The following is a 15,000-nucleotide window of genomic DNA, read 5'->3' on the forward strand; positions in this document are numbered from 1 at the left end:
CACCTTCAGAAGTTTTCTGATGACTCTGCTGTGGTGGGATGTATCAGTGGTGGTGATGAGTCTGAGTACAGGGCTGTGGTGGGGAACTTTGCCTCATGGTGTGAGCAGAACCATCCGCAGCTCAATGCGACAAAGTCTAAGGAGCTGGTTGTGGATCTACGAAGGGCCAAGGCACCAGTGACCCCGGTTTCCATCCAGGGGGTCAGTGTGGACATTGTAGAGGACTACAAGTACCTGGGAGTACACATGGACAATAAACTGGACTGGGCTAAGAACACTCAAGCTGTTTACAGGAAAATTCCCTATTTATTGATATTACTCATACATCTATTACTGCTGTGCAATATCCTCCATCTCATTATAATCTTAAGCTACACTTGACAGTTCACGCACTATTACCTTTATACCGTATTATCATCAACCGGTAAACCCACTTTGTAATTCACACTTATTTTATACTTATACCTACATGGTATTTAATTTATTTTCTGACCTGTATTATAGTGTATTATATTTTTTGCTAGTACTTCTATTCATGTGTGCACTGACATAAAGGTGAGCTGCTGTAACAAAAGAGTTTCCCCTCGGGGATCAAAGTATTTCTGATTCTGAAATACTTGACCAATGAACGACAGACAACTGCAAGCATTTGGCTTTAGGTATACAATGTGTGGTCTGTTTTGATTTTTGAGCAAATCAAAACAAGTTTTTTTTTTTGTTTACTTCTCTTTTAAAAAAAAAAAAAAGTATCAAATCTTATGGTGGGTTGGAGTGGCTGCATTTTCCTGTATCAAAAGGGAAAATGAACAAAGGGTAGACACATCTAATAGCATTATGTGAAAAGTGATCAAACCTTACGCTTACCAGCACTTTACAACTTAACTGCAAAATGTTATTGTTTAGAACTTGTTATCTAATTAATGCCTAATTAACCTACACAAGATTAATATACAATAGAAACAGCATTTAAGCTGCCATTGCAGACAGTTAAAGCACAATGAGTGCTTAAACACCACATTGTAAATATCATATATTCATGTCAGATACTGTATTAGATGTGTGCTTTTCATAGGTAGCAAAGGCTGTGCTGCTGGTGAGCGGGAACCCCTTCAGTGCTGGAGGTGAAATCTCTCTTCACATAGATGGAGTTGACATTGTGAAGCCAGATGACATCTCAGTGGGAGTTGGTGCCCCTACTGGGTATCTATTTCATCTTTGGAGTTAGATATGCAGAGAATACAAGGAAGAATCTAATTTTATAATAAAGTCAAATGATAAAGTTCTAATAGGGGCCATTAAAATGGCAAATTTCTTGCTCTAAATGACTTATACCGATAATGATGTAGAGATTTTGTCAGCTACCTGTGATTATTTTTGAGACATTATATTGTCAGAGTACATGCAAATATTTTTATGGGAACAAGTACAAAAACAGTGAGCCTCATGAGTATTCACGCACACTCTAGTTCTGAGTCAAGTCCAGTGTATTGAATTGTTGTATTAATGGCTTTATTGACTAAAGTAGATCAGCATATTACTTGCTACTGAGATATCTAACCCAGGAGTGACCTGGTTTACAAGCTTAACTTTAGCTTGATGTTACTGATCATTGCGTTCAGTACAGAATCCACAGGGTATTGTATCCTCAGTCCAGTTTTCATCAAAAACCAAACACTGCTCACTGCATGACAAACAATCTTTTTAGCACCACAGTGTTAAAAAACCCATTGCCCTTCCAGGGTCGAACACCCGACAACTGTGATTTCCTACCTTTTTAAACCTGAACCCTTGATGGTAGCACAGCGACACCCAATGTACACAAAGGAAAAAAAATTACATTCTGGTTATTTCAACAATGTATTTGGCTCTTACAGACATTAATGTTTATTGTATCTATTCCTATGTAGTTTGTATTTATTGAGTTTCCTATTTATTTTTGAAAATAAATGCTCAACCCTCATTCATTATTGTTGAACTTTTCAAAAGTCTGATATGTAAATAAAATCTTGCTTAAAGACAGCTGCTGTTTCATCATTTATTATAAAATGTTTTCATTACTACAGCAGACCTTCTGTTGGGAGTTAGCAGTGATATCGCCCTTTTGCATTTTCACAAATAGAATAAAGGTTTCACAAATCGGAGTGCCTGTAATTTCGTGAGTCAGTCTTTTTCGGTAGTTTCATAATTTTACATCAATTCTAATTGTGTTTGTGCAGATTTCACAAACTCAGCCTGACATAGAGTCCACCATTTCTTAAAGTCTGTGTAAAGGAAATTTTTAAAATTTGTTTCTAAACACATTATAAATGTTAGAAATATATTGCTTAAAACATGGTAGACTTTGTTCCTATTATGTTGGATTAACAAAGATCTATAACAAACATTCTCTTCCACAACATTATTTGATTTGATGCTGATGTGAGCATGTTGTTACTTCACTATGAAGGTGAGAAATTCGAAATAATACACTTTGTAACAAGTCTTTTTTACTGCCTGTGGTTTTCTTTGTCAACAGAGCATCAATCAAGACACCGCAGGACATGGTAAAGTACTTGGTGTATGAGGAGTGCCTGCTTGAGCTTTTTAAAATCTGCCCCACCTGCTCAAGAGTCTGCAAGGTAGCCACGTTTGTAAAAGGAACATTCCTTTCTGTGACTAAGAAGTGCCTCCACCAGAGTTGCTCATACACCAGAGAGTGGAAGAGTCAAGCACATTACAGGTGCTCAATGCAATGCATGTGAGAAAAAAGCTTGCTAAGGTTAGGTAACTTTGGTGGAGGATTATGTTCCGGTGATATGACGGTCAGGACGGGATAACAAAGCCAGGACCGTGGGAGACTGACAGCTGCTGCGGTTACGTCAGCACACACAGCTGCTTCAACAGGTCCTCGGCACCGTCAGCAGGGGGCTCTTTACGCTACTCCCACCGACGGAAAACGTGAGCTATGCACCGTAAATCTTGTTTTCTAATACTAACTTCCAGATTATTCAGCATAATGATTTCAATAATGAGGAGCGCTGTGTGGAAAGTATTTAATGTTTAAGGCAGCGTAGCTATCTTTTAAAAAACACCACCTGATAAGGCATAATGGCTAATGTTAGCTAGCATTAGCATCCTATTATGAGAAGGCATGATCGGTAACCTCAGTTTCCTAACATTAGAAACCCCCCCATCGTCAGCCTTTGCAATCCGGAGTTAAGGAGGGGCAGTCTTATTTCGACTTGCCGAATATGACTCCTGAAGTATGTTCTCTAAATTATTCTGAGTGGAATAATTTACACTTAAGAAATTGTTAGTAAGATGCTATTTCATCATCAGGGCAGCATGTTTAATGTAGGCCTACAGTAAATACGTTCATGTCGGGTGCAGTCCTTTTTTGACACAACAGGTGTTTTTTGACCCTCCCCACTTCCACTCTGTCACAGAGTGTACTACTCTGTAGTCACACTCACAGCTGAATAAAGCACACTTCATCAAGGTGTAGGTGTTCAGGACGAACTTCCAAATTGGCGGCAAGATGGCGGCCTGAGCGGTCACGTTTGCCTCTGGTAAATTCTCTCCAAAGTTATCTTTTGACTATTTGTTCCCACTATTTTGACTGTTTAAGAATCTTAAAGTTTTCCTGACTGCAACAAGACAAAATGTCCCCTCCGAAACCAATGCAATCCGTTGTTTCATTGGAACAAAGTGGCCATGACTATCTTTCGGCAGGCGAAACGTCAATGGACACAGAGCGTAGCCGTGATAAGAGGAACTTGGACGATTTGAGTGAGTCTGTTCCCTGTACTCCGTCCAAAGGTGAACATGTTTGCAAAATGTCAAAGTCAAATGAAGGGGAAGTTCCAAGTTCTGCTATTCTTGCTGCAATAAACTTGTTGAATAAGAGATTTGATACACTAGAAACGAAAATGGAAAACATGGACACTAAGCTAACACAGAACTGTGCAATGCTTGCTAGCCTCTCGAAAGCAGTTGAATTTAATGCGTCTGAGATCAAGGATTGCAAAGGCAGAGTATCTGTGATGGAGAAAGACTTGGAGCGTTTGCGTGCTGAAAATGTTGAGCTGCAAGAAAAATGCAGAGAACATGACCGCTATAAAAGAAGGTGGAATCTCCGGATCAAAGGCATGAAAGAGACCATGAATGAAGATACCAGAGCCGAAGTCATTAATCTCCTCAAGAAGATAGCTCCTCAATGGGCACAAAACATGGAGGAGATTGTGGATACGGTCCACCGGATTGGTCCTAAGTTAGACAGTAAAGTGAGAAACATAATCATTCAGTTCACAAGACGCCAACACAGAGATGGGTTCTGGAAAATGACCAAAGTTTCTGATGTCTGCAAGAACGCTGGTATTCGGTTTGCAGAAGACCTCACGAAGGAGGACAGGTCAGCGAGAGCAGCGCTGTGGCCCCGCATCAGTCAGGCACGTCAAGCCGGGGAGAAGGCCTATTTCCGAGGGCCACATGGATACATCAACGGTCGGCGCATCAAAGACTAAGTATACTCTCACATTTTTCCAACGTGGGATAATGTTCTCAGGAGGGAATAAACCTGTTTATTAGTCACTTTAAGACACTTCTTACTACTCTTAAACTTCTTTTTTTTTTTATTGCTGCGAGGTTATCCAGCAGATGGATGTTCTGAAAGCCCATTTAAGTTTTATTTCACTCAATACAAGGGGTTTAAAAGACAATGTGAAAAGAAAAGCTATTTTTTTGCACTGTAAAGGATTTAAAAGCCACTGTGTCCTTCTTCAAGAAACTCACTCATGTGCCTCTGACGCCACCTACTGGTCAACGCAGTGGGGGGACAAAATTCTTTTCAGCCATGGGAGCAACAGATCTGCAGGGGTAGCCATCTGCTTTAACAAGTGCCCCGGTAATGTAGTCTCATATAAGTCAGATGACAATGGTCACTGGCTGACAGCTGTCATTAATATGGACAATATTTACTTGATCTTAACAAATGTCTATGGTTACAATAACACCAATCAAAATAAGGCCCTGTTACAAGAAATCACAGAGGTTGTTTCTCAATATAAAAGTTCATACCACACAGATTTGATATTGTTTGGAGGAGATTTCAATCTAGCACCTGATGATTATCTTGATAGATATCCTACTAAATTCACAGACACTCATTACAATGGTACCTTTCTTGATTTTTGTAACACCTTTTCCTTGATAGATATATGGAGGGATACATATCCTAATCTTAGACAATACTCTTGGATTAAACCTAATGGGAGTAGTAGGTCTAGAATTGATCTGTGTCTCTTAAATTGGAGCCAGAGCTAAGAGGTAATAGGAGAAATGTTTGTTGGAAATTTAATGCTGACTTTCTAAAATGTCAGGAATACTGCAACATAATAAAGGAGCTAATGTTAAATATCAAATATGATACGTCAATTGGTAACTATTGTAGCAGATGGGAATTTTTTAAGTTTAGGGTTAGACAGATTTCAATTCAATTTGGAAAACAAAGGGCCAGAACCCTGAGAGAACAAGAACTTAAACTAATACAGGATTTGGATGATTATTGCAAAAGGACTCCCATGTTGGATTCAGATAAAGCTACTTTCATCAATTTAAAAACCCAATTGGACGAATTAAGTACCAGAAGAGCAAGGGGAGCTTTCATAAGGTCAAGGGCGAAATGGATCGAAGAAGGTGAACGTAATACAGCTCATTTCTGTGGTCTTGAAAAGAGGAGACAGGAGAGAAATATTATCAACACACTGATGATAAATGGCTCTGAATGCACAGATCCAAAATTAATCACCGAGGAGGTCTACAGATTCTACAACGATTTATACACTCCTTCTGACCGAGGCAGAGATTTATCGCTTCTGGAAAGTATTAAACATCACATTCCCTCCATCAGCTCAGACTTTAAGGACTTGTGTGACTCAGACATTGAAATGTTTGAACTGGACAATGCTGTTAAACAGCTGCCTCTTGGGAAGTCTCCCGGGCAGGATGGACTCTCTTCGGACTTTTATAAGCACTTTTGGGAGGATCTTAAGGATTTGTTCTTCCTTGCCATAACGGAAAGTATCAAAAACAAAACTCTGATGACTACTATGAAACAAGGGCTCATATCACTTATTCCAAAAACTGGAAAGGATAAGAAATATCTGGACAATCTGAGACCGATAACACTACTTAATGTAGATTATAAATTGTTGACTCATGCCATTGCAAATAGGCTTAAGGTAGGTATCTCGCAAATTATCAGTGAATCTCAGTCTGGTTTTCTCAGAGGTCGGTCAATCCATGACAATATTAAGCTTGTTCTTGATTTATTGGACTATAGAGACAATATCGAAGATGATGGTTTTATTTTGTTTTTGGATTTCTGTAAGGCTTTTGACCGTGTAGAACACTCCTTTATGTTTGATACTCTAAGATACTTTAATTGTGGAAGTGCCTTCTGTGATATTATTCAAATGCTGTATAGTGATATCAATAGTGCTGTTCTGTTGCCCTTTGGCACATGTAGACGTTTTGATGTAAAGAGAGGGATACGGCAAGGGTGCCCTTCCTCTCCACTCTTATTTATTATGGTTGCAGAAATTCTGAGCATAATGATAAAAACCTGTGAAGAATTAAAGAAATTAGATGTTTTGGGATATCCACTTGCGATAAGTCAGTTAGCGGACGATACCACGCTGTTTTTGAAAAACAAGACTCAAATACCAATAGCTCTGAAAGTTGTTGCTCGTTTCTCAGAAGCATCTGGTCTTTATCTAAATGTGGGTAAATGTGAGCTGATGGCCATCCACGATCACCCGCAAATACCGTTATATGGTATACCTGTCAAGGATCAAGTCAAATATTTAGGTATTATTGTAACGAAAAGTGAAATAGATAGAGAGAAGTATAATTTTGATGGTGTTTTAAAGAAGAGTAAAACAATTCTGAACATGTGGTTGCAGAGAGACCTATCTATTTTTGGAAGATTACTACTCTCTAAAATGGAGGGTCTCTCGAGACTTATTTATCCAGCATATTCCCTGAACATACCTCAAAAAGTGATCAAACAAATCAATCAAAATAACTTCAATTTTCTCTGGAAAAATAAGCATCATTATATAAGGAAAAATGATATTGTTAAATCTTTAGAAGAAGGCGGCCTGAATGCCATTGATTTCGACCCAATGAATGGCACTTTAAAATTACGGTGGTTACAAAATTTTATAACAAATCTAGACAGTTTCTGGTTCAATCTCCCCGCTAAAATATTCTCTAGTTTTGGTGGTGTCGAATTTCTTATTAAATGTGACTTTGAGTTATCCAAATTACCCATTAAGTTGTCTAAGTTTCATGGACAAGTTCTCCAGTACTGGAAATTAATTTATAATCATAATTTTTCGCCCCATGATACACCTTTATGGAATAACAGGTATATACTGATTAGGAAAAAATCCTTCTTTTACAAACACTGGGCTGAACAGGGTGTAATGCTGGTTTTACATTTAATGGATGACAGGGGTAATTTACTTAACTATTCAGATTTCATTCACAAATATAATATTATTTGTTCTAATCAACAATTTACACAAGTCATCAATGCGATTCCACAAGCTATTATTGGTTCTGTTAAAGGTTTTTTGATGTACACACACTCTGTTCCCCAACTGTTTCCCTTAACTGTTCAAAACATTTCCTTTTTAGACAGAAAATGTAACAACAAGTTCTTAAGATCCGTATTGTCCAATGAATGTTTTCCTTTGCCTTTAAGAAGACGAAATATTATGAAAGGTTTCACCAGTCAAAATGTAAAAAAGTTCAGATGTAACTATTTAAAACTTCCTGTCCCACCCAAAGCTAAAGAGGTACGTTTCAAATTGTTAAATAATGTTTATCCATGCAAAGAATTTTTACATTCAAAATTTAATATTGAAGACAATGTTTGTACTTTTTGTTTAGCTAACATTGAAACAGATGAGCATCTCTTTTTCTCGTGTGTTTATTCAAAGATATTTTGGGATAGTTTCTGTATTTGGGTTTATCAAAACAACTTAGGTGTCCGATCTTTCGATTACAGTGATGTTAAATTTGGCGTTGTACTGAAGGACAAATCAAAAGATTTAACAATTAATAGCATGATTGTTATGGCAATTTTTTTCATTCACAAATGTAAATTTGGCAATATTAAGCCTTTATTTAATGTTTTTATTCATGATATGTCATCTTTAAAAGAGTCTTTGAATGTCTGTAAATCTAAGAATGCACTTTGGCTATGTAATAATCTGGAAGCTCTTTCTTTGAACCCTGTAACTTTGTAATTATGGCTTTCTTTGTTCTTGGTTTCATTTTTGTTCAATTGTTCGACCTGCTCTTCTTGAAATATTGAATGTTTAATAAGCCTGTATGCTTTTTGAAATAAATATAAAAAAAAAAAAAAAAAAAAAAAAAAAAAAAAAAAAAGGACGAACTTCCCTTTCTCTGGCGGAAACAGGAACTGTCATAATTTTTTGTAACCATGGTTTCGTATTAGCATCTTTCGGAAGCAGCAACTTAAAAAAAATAAAAGTAGAATTTGTACAACCATAGGCTACATGGCAAGTGATACATCATCAGTAGTAGGCTCTTTAGAAAACGGAGCACACAATGTAAATAGAACTATAACCTAATAAGAGAAAATAAAATAAAATACCTAAGGGGTCTAATAATTTTAAGGCATCAATAATGTTCAGTGTGATCTGCAGTGCAGTGCTAGTTCTCTTATGAGAAAACACCATTAAGGGTTGTGTCTTAATACATGGAAACTGTTACCATGAACCTCCAGCTATTGGAATATGAGATGAGGCTCTTTTTTTTTTAAACATATCATTTTTCACACAGATGTATAAAAGCTGTTTGGTTTTTGCAACAGTACCTGTAGATTCAATTCAATTTATTTCAATTCAATTTTATTTATATAGTGCCAATTCATAACAGAAGTTAGCTCATTGCACTTTTCCTATAGAGCAGGTCTAGACCATACTCGTTATAATATTATTTACAGAGACCCAACAAATCCCAACCATAAGCAAGCACTTTGCGACAGTGGCAAGGAAAACCTTCCTTTTAAGAGGCAGAAACCTCGAGCAGGACCAGACTCAATGGTGGGCGGCCATCCGCTGCTGCCATGTTAGGCTTTGAGAGATAGAAAGAGAGAGAAGGGGGGTGGGGAGAGGGGAGGGGAGAGGGAAGCACAATGCAAATACCACATAGAATTTTAAAATAAATGGATGGTAAATGGACTGTACTTGTATAGCACTTTAACTACATATCACATTCACACACTGATGGCAGGTGCCAGCTGCTCATCAGTTGAAAGAAACTAATTCACTCATAATTTGGAGTTCAGTGTCAGAGGAGGGAAACGAGAAAGCACAAAACTATGGGAGAGAGAAGATGTCGAGTTAGTAACATGCAGTGATGGGATAAAATTTGCATTGCTACAACGTATGAAAACATATGAGATGTTTTACACAAGCACAGCTGTAGATTTAGTTTAAGGTTAAGCTAATTTGAACTGCTTTATATACTGTTGGATAGTTTAATCTACAGCAATGCATCATATTCTACAAGATCATCATATGTTTGCACTATTTGAGAATTTATGTATGTTATTTTAGAGAAATTGTGTAGGCTATATCGAGATATATATTGTTTATCACAGCATAGCCCAGCCCTACTCGTAGTAATAAACTGAAACTAAGTATTTATTGTATTTGAATATTCTGTCCCGTCAATGGCTAATGGCACTTTTTAGCCACAGGGTGGCAGCATAACACTTCACACAATTCAAGAAAAATTTGGTTTTTCCAAATGTTCTATATGGTGTCTTTACATATGGGTTTATTCACATATGCACAACTTGTGAACTGCATAATCTGACTTTTCTACAGGCTTCTCTTGGCAGCCCTGCATTTCAACCATAATGGCAGCTGAGAGGTTGCTGTGATGGTGAGGTGTGTTATATAAACATTTTTTATCTCTCCCCAGCATATGCATCGGCCCTCATGGATTCTCTGACAGAGGGCTACTCCAGGTTACCAAAGACTCAAGCAAAGCCGATTCAAGAGCTTGGGGGAGCTTCACAAAGAGTGGACTGAGGCTGGATTCAGTGCATCAAGAGCCACCACGCACAGACATGTCCAGGTAATGGGCTACAAGTGTCACATTCCTAGTGTCAAGCCACTCCTGAACCAGAGACAACATCAGAAGCGTCTTACCTGGGCTAAAGAGAAAAAGAACTGGACCGGTGCTCAGTGGTAAGAAGTCCTCTTTTCAGATGAAAGTAACTTTTACATTTCATTTGGAAATCAAGGTCCCAGAATCTGGAGGAAGAGTGGAGAGGCATAGAATCTAAGTTGCTTGAAGTCCAGTGTGAAGTTTCCACAGTCAGTGATGATTTGGGATGCCATTTCATCTGCTGGTGTTGGTCCACTGTGTTTTCCCAAGTTGAGTCAATGCAGCCTCTACCAGGAGATTTTAGAGCACTTCGTGCCAAAACTACTAGTGACTGGTTTGCCGATCATGGTATTACTATGCTTGATTGGCCAACCAGCCTGACTTGACCTGTATTGTCAAGAGGAAAATGAGAGACACCAGACCCAACAATACAGCCGAGCTGAAGGCCGCTTTCAAAGCAACCTGGGCTTCCATAACACCTCAGCAGTACCACAGGTTGATTGCCTCCATGCCACACCACATTGATGCAGTAATTCGTGCAAAAGGAGCCCTGACCAAGTATTGAGTGCATAAATTAACATACTTTTTCAGAAGGTCGACATTTCTGTATTCTAAATTATTTATTCTAATATTTTGAGGTACTGGATTTTTGATTTCCATGATCTGTAAGCTGTAATTATCAAGATTACAACAAAAAAACGTCTTGAAATATTTCACTTTATGTGTAAGGAATCTAGAATATATTAAAGTTCCACTTTTTAAATTAAATTACATAAACTAATTAACTTTTCTGCGATATTCAAATGTTTTGAGATGCACCCCTATAATGTATTCCCTCAGCTGAGAATCTATATCACTCAAAGAGAATATCATCAGGAAAAGAATTAGTGAAAGGGCAGTGCTTTTTACAGCCGATTTAAATCTGAAACATAACCTCCTCCGGAGCACGTTAGGTGTGCAATATAAGTTACCATGGCGATCTAGCAGGTTAAAAGAGAGCCACCTTTGTGACATTGAAAACTCTGGTTTTAGACTCAACATACCACGCTAACCCATTAATCTCGCTTTGTAGTACACACCTCAGATTAGAGCAATTTTGATGAAATCTGGTAAACAATTAGGATTTTGTTAAGTTTTAATGTTTTTTTGTTGCTTTGTTTTTAAAAGTTTTCTCAACATTGCAAGATAGCATTTTGAACTTTTTCACTGTTTACTTATGCTTAATGTTTTAAAAAATGGTCTGTGTGTATTTTGATGTAGAGCCAGATGCTAATTAAAACATTTTCTATTAATAAAATATTGAGGATTGTTTGTTTGAAGTATGTTCTCTGTGTCCTTTCTATTTTTAAATGGGTCAATTGGTATTTTTTCTTTTGATCATATGCATTTGGTACAACCACATACATATTTTAAAAAGTTCCACTCTTGTGTTTTGGTGGTGAGGTTAATGTTTGTATTGAATGTGCCTTGTCTATTTCAATTCATAAATAAGTTATATTATTATTTATATAGAATATGTTTGTAATTAGTCTTGCTGCTGCATCATGCAGGCCAAACCATTAATGCAGTATCTGTTCAATATATATATATATCATTTTAACTGCATAAAATGTTATACAGTATGACACTTTGTGATTGTGATTAATTGTATTGATTGTCACCCAAATGAGGCCATATAAAGCTTTGTAAATACCCCTTCTTCTGGACATAACACAAGGGTAACATAAAAATGCCTTAGGCCCAGCAGACAACCTGGCTGTAAGCTGTATAGCGGTACTGCCTGGGAATAAGGACACAAGATCTACATTTAAACCTGATCATCTTAATGCCATCATCGAACGTAGTGATGGTATGAATATATACATAAATATGGACAACTTCTAATAGAGAAAATGATTTAGATTCAGTTTTAATATTGTCTCCAATTTACTATTTATCTACATAATAAAGTACTTAGCTGTTCTATTCACAAGTTCAAACTGGTAAACTTTACATATAGATGAAGTATATTATTTAAAAGCAATGATTTCTGTGTTTAGATACCTGCTGAATCAGCATCAGTATGTACTTTATTACCTTGGTCCACAAGGCTTTTATTCAAATACATTTTTCCCAATGATGGTTTCTGTCATTTTAGGTAGTTCATATTACGCTGATGTGTGTTCAAGTGTTCGTTTTTCTGATGTTTGGTTCTAATTAGTTATTTGATGCTATAAAAAGGGGGTTACACGTCACGATTGACAGCTGAGGCTGGCTCGTGATTGAGTTGGCCAGGTGTATATGCGGAATCTTGATACCGTGGCTCCAACTGCGATCACTACTGCACAGACTCTGTCTTCAATGATGTCACCAGCGAAAGATGGCAGCTCCCGTATGCAGGATATTTTGACTTAATTTTTGTACAATAGGAGGAAACTCATTTCATACAAGGTAGGTTGAGTGGGGAATTGTTTTCTCTCTTGCAATGATTGTATGAAGGGTTTCCCCCATAGAATAAAATAAAATAAGGTTTCCCCTCAGAAACTGATGAAGTAGTAGTGTCAGCGCGTTCGTTTATTTGCAAAAGAAAAGTCTGGAGAGAAGCTATTCCTTAATTTGGCATTTATTAAAGAATTGGAGGATCAAAAGCATCTTGTACAAGGATCTTTTCTATTCAGAAAACCACAGTCAGCAAGCTGTTAATCTGTAGCTATCATCCTAAAAAAGAATGCTATTCTTAACATTACACAGAGTTTTAAATGAAAAGGTACAACTATCTGATAGGTTTCTACAGAGGTGGGGAGGAGCTGTGGTTTAGACTTAGCTCTCCCTTCGGTGGTGCACAGGCTGGTCCCAGCCTCTTGGCACACGATTCCACCCTTCGTGTGGAGACAGCACCCTAGTGGAGGAATCCTACACTTCCTCTACTTGTAAGTTGCTAAAGTCTCTGCTTCGTTCCCCAAAACTGATACTTTTCCTCTCATGGTCATTACAATACATACTGTCCTCAGTACATGATGTTCTTTCTGATATCCCTGTTTCTTTGTATAAATGTAAGCCTGTTTGCAACAGCTAATCAACTTTTCCGTGCAGTCAGCAAGTCTGCAGGACAACACTTTGAATTGTTAAACCTCGTGCCCTGTGTGTGTGTGTGTGTGTGTGTGTGTGTGTATGTGTAAAAAAGTTTCAACATGGTATTAATATAATAGGCAATCAACCTTCATTAAAGTTTTTAATTCTCACAGTAGCACCCAATTTTAAATGTCCAAAGATGATCAAAATGGCCGTGTTAACATGGTATTTTAAGTAATATAACTAACGTTAGCTAGGTTGTGAGTTAGCAAACTGTCCCTACAGTTGCTGCTGCTGAGGAGCCGCAGCGCGAGCTCGTAGGAGGAGAAAAAAGTTGTCGCAGGTGACGCCGCGAGGCCCCCTCAGGCCCTCGGTCAGGTCTAGGACCACGCGCGCGCCCTGGTTTCTTTCGGGAGGCGCGCCGGCGTAGACCTGCATGTTCCAGGCGTAGCTGGACCGCGCGTCGCATGCCACCCAGACCTTGATCCCGTACCTGGCCGGTTTGCTGGGCATGTACTGTCTGAAGGGACATCGACCTAAATATGTTTGGGACACACACACACACACACACACAGAGAGAGAGAGAGAGAGAGAGAGGAGTGATCGACGGGTCCACAATAAAGAGACAGACACCTGGGAAGGACACGGAGTGCGCCAGCCGGTGCCTTATTGAGTTAGTACCGAACATAATAATGAAAGTTACACCGAGGACAATTACAAACGCAAATATCTCATTGACATCTATCAACCGCAGCAATGAGGAGAGGAGCAGCTAGGGGTCTGTCTCGGATAAACCCGATGACACTAACTTCATTATACCGTAACCCATAAATAAAGGATACACACACAGGGATACACATAACCAATAATAACTAAGGCAAACACACACACATGTATAAAGCGGGTTATTGTTATCACTCTTATTATTGGTCCTGTGTGTGTTTGCCTTAGTTATTATTGGTTGCGTGTCCCTGTGCTTATCAGTCCTTAGTGTTGTGGCAATGGAGCTAATAAGACTACCCATACGGATATGGCTTGGGTCTGCTAAGTACAGGTGTGTGTGTGTGTGTGTGTATAAGTGTAATACTATCACAGGGAGGAGTACGCGTGAAACGCCTTGAGGGGCATGGCTGCTCGAAACATCGCGCGGCCGCTCTCGGCGTCCCACAGGCTGGCCGCGGCCTCGCCCCTGGACCTCTACACTCCGGCTAGGAGCAGCAAGCCCACGTACGCGCGCAATTCTACCGCGTCCATGTCCCTCCACCAGCCGCGCCGCGCGACATAGTCGGGCCGCCGGGCCTCCAGGTTGGTCATCTCTAGGATGAGGCGCTCTACGGACTGAGTGAACAGCAGGCGGAACGCGGACTCGACGTCGCTCGCAGCGAGGCTCGCGGCATAAGGAGTGGGGCCCGGGGGGCCCGCGGGAAAAGGACATCGGGAAGCAGCAGCAGCGGAATGGGAGGAGGAGGCGGCTGACCCGTACGCGGCAGCCGCAGTCTCCGCAATGGGGGACCATTTCACTTTGCGGTCTTTGGACAGGTACCCGGGCTCGGGCTCGGGCTGCTGGGCCTCAAGATCCTGATCGTCCGTTCCTTGTGCTTGCCCTTGCGAATACCTCTTTGCGTCTCCATCCTCGTGATCTTCATCATCATCATTATCATCATCATCATCCTCGGTATCCTCATGATCGGTACCTCGATCCTCATCCTCATCCTCCAACGGGGCTTCTAGATCGCACTCCTCCTCCTCCTTCTCCTC

The 15,000-nt window shown here is 39.3% G+C and overlaps 1 protein-coding gene across 1 annotated transcript in view; it reads right to left on the reverse strand.

Moving 5' to 3' along the window:
• Positions 1-13,282: 13,282 nt before the first annotated feature.
• setd7 (SET domain containing 7, histone lysine methyltransferase) overlaps positions 13,283-15,000 on the reverse strand; it is a 56,240-nt gene continuing 54,522 nt past the window's right edge. Inside the window, exon 6 of the mRNA XM_044204981.1 lies at positions 13,283-13,778. Within this exon, the coding sequence (XP_044060916.1) occupies positions 13,508-13,778 (271 nt within the window). The 3' untranslated portion in view covers positions 13,283-13,507. The remainder of the gene's footprint in view (positions 13,779-15,000) is intronic.

Source organism: Siniperca chuatsi, linkage group LG8 (assembly GCF_020085105.1).
Source record: "Siniperca chuatsi isolate FFG_IHB_CAS linkage group LG8, ASM2008510v1, whole genome shotgun sequence".
Classification (NCBI taxonomy): Eukaryota; Metazoa; Chordata; class Actinopteri; order Centrarchiformes; family Sinipercidae; genus Siniperca; species Siniperca chuatsi.